Source organism: Austrofundulus limnaeus, unplaced genomic scaffold (assembly GCF_001266775.1).
Source record: "Austrofundulus limnaeus strain Quisiro unplaced genomic scaffold, Austrofundulus_limnaeus-1.0 Scaffold6, whole genome shotgun sequence".
NCBI classification, from domain to species: domain Eukaryota; kingdom Metazoa; phylum Chordata; class Actinopteri; order Cyprinodontiformes; family Rivulidae; genus Austrofundulus; species Austrofundulus limnaeus.
Window position 1 is genome coordinate 5,507,825 of NW_013952408.1, and position 4,858 is coordinate 5,512,682.

Consider the following 4,858-nt stretch of genomic DNA (forward strand, 5'->3'; position numbering starts at 1 on the left):
GACCAAACCTAAATATTTGTGATTCTGTTTTTATGAAGATTTGGTCTTCTGCTAAGGGACACTTACTTATTTGAGTTTATATATTTTTTAACAAATTAAACAGACAATAATCATATAAATCTGTGCTATTACATTTTTATTCTCATAATATATTACTTTGTTATAATATCACATAACAATTTTTTGCTAAATGCAAATGAAAAAAATAATTTATAGATTAGAACTCGTAACGTGATAATATATTACTATTGACAAAATAATCATAGAGCTTTGTTAGTTTGTATCTGCAGGATGATTGCGCATCTGCATAAACTCTGATGCTTGTTGCATGTAAATATTGTATTTGTCATTTGTTATGCAATTCTTTTTCTTTCCCTCTCAGRGAAATTGTGTTTAGCTTGCCGCTCATGTCAATTCAGTTAGGCAGCATCATGATGTGCCACTGTGATTGTCACATCTGTTAAACACAATTATCCTTGGTCTGATTGTGCCCTTAATACACATCGATACATGTCAGAAATTATTTAACACTCCCTTAGCCTAGTGAAAGTAAAAGTTGTGTAAAGTGCAACAAAGTATGATGGCCACAGCTGAATAAGCTTGATCTTGGAGGCTTTTAAGTTCAGTTCTTGAGCAATAAATCTCATTACAAATTAAAAGGGCCAAAGGCTGCAATAATAGTCTGCAAATGAATCTCAAAGTGGCAATCACATCTGATTTATTGCTATGTACCTGCAATTGTGCCATCACAGAAACTTTTTTTTACAGTGAAGCGCTGAATTGATACATTAACACAAAAAAGTATTGGCTCAGGTACATGAAAATTGTTAGGGTGTAGTTTTTACAGTAGCACTCGTGTATTGTTTTTTTCACTAGCAATGCAAGTTTGGGGGTGTGAGGAAGTACGTGATGGATGATCCTGAGTACACGCAGTTGGTGGGTAACATATGAAGTGCCGATCGAACAGTTCCTCAGAGAACAACAGTGCTTCTAGTCCTTCAGACAAGCTTTTTTTTTGTTGTATTCCTTCTGCACCTACAATGTATCTTGTAGCATCAAAGGACCAAATTAGGTGCCATTTGACCTGCATCTGGAGCACTATCTATCCCCTCAGCCAGACCATAATAATCCCAATGTGGAGGTCCTGCCCTTCCTGTCACTGACCTCTCTGCTGTTGAGGCACTGAGATGGGGTTGCAGCCATTGTTCTGTCACCCTTGTGTGTTTTGTCGCTTTGTCCCTGTTTTCCAGGTCTATCCCACTTGGCTTTGCAACAACAATGATTAATCATCTCTGTGTAGAAAGAAAAACTCTGACCTCTTCTCCCAAAAATCTGATGCTATAGTAAATTGATGTATTGTTATGTGTTTACAAATTTGTATACTTTTTTTTCTTCAGAAATGTTAAAGGGATCCATTATTAGTTGTAACATTAGACTTTAWTTKATAAAMATWTATTTTAACTGTAAAATAAAGACTGTAAAAATACTGTAGGATGTTCAGTTTTTTTTATATTTTTTCAACTAAAAGTTTAAAAATATATTACATGGATGGGGCCTTTTTATTTACATGCAAAGCATTCTGGGTAAATGATGACATGGATAGGTCCTCAGTGCGAGGCTGCTAGCGAGCTATATCCACCCTGAAGGTTAATCTTGGACAATATCTGATGATCGACTCTTTTAAATGAAACCAGAGAGCGTTGACAGAGAGGAGAAGGTAGAAATGACTCAGCCTGTAACTGAAAATATGGATGGAGGACAACAGAGCTGCTTCATAGAAGAAGAATGTCAGCTTAGCCTGTTAGCTTTAGCTTTAGCCCCAACGCTATCACTATATATATGTATTAGCTCAGCACTACACATTCTCCTGTCGTCACTGAGGTCCTCCATACACATGACAGAGAGGGAAACGTAAACATGACTCAGCCTGCAACTGTTTAGCTTGTTAGTATGTTGCGCTAGCGCCGAGCTAATATATATAAGGCAATATAGCGTCAGCACTAGCACAAAGGCTAACAGGCTAAGCTGAGGCTCTTCTTCCATGAAGCAGCTCTGTTGTCCTCCATCCATATTTTCAGTTACAGGCTGAGTCATTTCTACCTTCTCCTCTCTGTCAACGCTCTCTGGTTTCATTAAGAAGAGTCGATCATCAGATATTGTCCAAGATTAACCTGTAGGATGGATATAGCTCGCTAGCAGCCTCGCACTAAGGACCTATCCACGTCATCATTTACCCAGAATGCTTTGCGTGTAAATAAAATGGCTCTGTCCATGTTAAAATACATACTTTTAAAATTTACAAAACTAAACAGCCTACAGTAGTTTTACAGTTTGTATTTTACAGTTAAAATCAATGTTTATCAAATAAAGTCTAACGTTACAACTAATCGTGGATCCATTTAAAGTATACAAAACTGAGAGAAGTATGATATAGTCTGTTAGCGAGCTGCAGTAAGAAAGTTCACAAAATGTTTCTACATTTGATTGGATCAATTTAAAGTTGTCATGAACCAAGAGATAGGTCGGCCTGCTGAAACTTTTTCTTTTAATAATAAAGACTGGGCTTTGTGGAGGGTAAATTGGTATCAGATTACCTCTGCAGGGCTGCCTCATTCAGGCTGAGCAGCACTGACCAAGGACTTTGGAAAGATTGTGCTTTCACTGGTATTTGAGAGAGAAGAGCTGCCTCTGTGCAGCCGGAGGGACTCAGCGTATCAACTAAGCATAATTCTTCCCTGCCAGTTCAGCAGATTTTAAATCTTAAAGAGTCATGCTAAAATTCTGAGGCTGACCAAGCCCTCTCCCCCTCCTCCCACCCTCCTTTTTACACCCTGATAACAAGCCACCACTCAGTCCGAACAATAGTTGCGTTATTTCTTGATTTCTTTGTAAATATAATTTTTGAGGTTTTGCTCCAGCTGTGAACTGTAAGGGATGGAATGGAACCATGAATTTCTAGAGCCACTTGGATCAGAGTACTCTTTGCTACACTGCTTTTTCGTAAATAACCAATATTTGATAGATTACCGTTTCACTGTATGATCTCTCTGAATGTGAAAAGAATAAATTAGCATTTCATTTGTGATTCAGATGGAGGGAATTTGCACAAGAGCCTTGAACAATAGCACTTACATTTATTACAGTGTTGTAAAATGTGCAATTTCACCAAAGAGAATTTACTGTTTTCTTTACTAGCAACACAATGTTTTGTTTCGTCTTTGAGCTCGCTGACAGCTTTGCAGGGGATGAAATGTTTTGTGGTATAAAAATTGCTATAGAGCGTGATCTAACCAGAATTGACTCACGTGATGTTGCTATGTTTCTCCAGGTGTTCCATCCAGCCCGAGAAATGTGATCTCCATCGTGAACGAGACCTCAGTAATCCTTGAGTGGCACTCTCCCAGGGAGACAGGCGGTCGGAATGATGTCGTCTACAATATTGTGTGCAAGAAGTGCCGAGCCGACAGACGCTCTTGTTCCCACTGCGATGACAACGTGGATTTTGTTCCTCGACAGCTGGGTCTGACAGAGACCAGGGTCTTCATCAGTAACCTACTGGCTCACACACTGTACAGCTTTGAGATACAAGCTGTGAATGGTGTCAGCAATAAGAGTCCATACCCAGCACAGCATGTCACCATAGACATCACTACCAACCAGGCTGGTATGTATCTAAGGTTTACAAGTTATGATAATCATAGAAGCTATTAAATCAAAATATACATCATTGCATGTTTTATTATAATATGTATGAATTCATATTTATTGTTTTGTTTTTTGTTTTTTGTTTTTTTGTTCATGCTGCATTACTTAGTGACTTTTCACCACAGAAAACACAGCAGTCCCATTTAAAGTGCACACAAGGTTAAAACAAAACACTATTGATTTATTAAAAGGAACAGAGATTAGTAGACAGTCAATCAGCTCAGTCACTTTTCTCTTTTCTCTTTCTTATTTGTGCCATTACACTGCTACACACAAGCCATGGAGCCAATGTATCATGTATAACAAGGAGGCACATGCTGAGCAAACCCTAAACCAAATAGTTGGTCGACTTAGTGGAGCTGAAAATGTAGTCATAATGCAAAAAAAACTGTAAGTCATCGCATACATTTTCAGTGGTGACACAGACAATGCAACTCCTGGTAGAGGAGAAGAAAAGGTTTCTAATACAGATTATTTTTAAAGTAATGCACAGTTAAGTGAGTGGTTCAGTATTCTCACAAGAGCACTAAAACTTTTAAAGTGGTAAAAGCCAATTAATCAGAAGTAACTAATGCATTTTATTCTAATCCTATTTTTTTCTGAGTAGTTTTTTGTTTGATCTAGCCCTCTATGTTATATTTATGACTAGATTTGCAAAAATACAAACTCTGAGTTTAGGATTTTAAAATTATACCTGCAAAGAGCATCACATTAAATGATGTGTTCAGACACATTTCATAGTTCTGCATAAACCATGTAAAAATTTAAGAGCAGAGTGGTTTAAAAATCTTTGAAAAATGTCTAAACAAAAGCTTTTTTTTATTATTGATATCTGACTTTTTCATTCAACAAACGGTTTCTGTTTGTGGTTTCAGGTGGTTAAAAATGTAAACACATTTTTTTAGTCCTTTAAGAACTAAAATTTAATGAATGTGTTCTTTGATTTATATTTACTGTAGCCAATGACAGAATTACAGAATCAGTTTTTTTTAAAAGCACAATGAAATAGTAGAAGATAGTTTATAGTGGAGAAATATTTTAAAAATAGAATGAACACATTTGTGTCTACAATAAATATGATTCAGGCTTTGTTAAAATACATGTTAGGGTCTGACCCAAGCCAGATAAAATCAAGTCAAGGTTACTGTAACTT

The 4,858-nt window shown here is 36.8% G+C and overlaps 1 protein-coding gene across 3 annotated transcripts in view; it reads left to right on the plus strand.

Moving 5' to 3' along the window:
• Positions 1 to 4,858, plus strand: part of ephb1 (EPH receptor B1) — a 160,809-nt gene that overhangs the window by 102,222 nt on the left and 53,729 nt on the right. For all 3 annotated transcript variants that reach the window (XM_014032005.1, XM_014032021.1, XM_014032013.1), the window contains exon 5: positions 3,329 to 3,664. In XM_014032005.1, the coding sequence (XP_013887459.1) occupies positions 3,329 to 3,664 (336 nt within the window). The remainder of the gene's footprint in view (positions 1 to 3,328; positions 3,665 to 4,858) is intronic.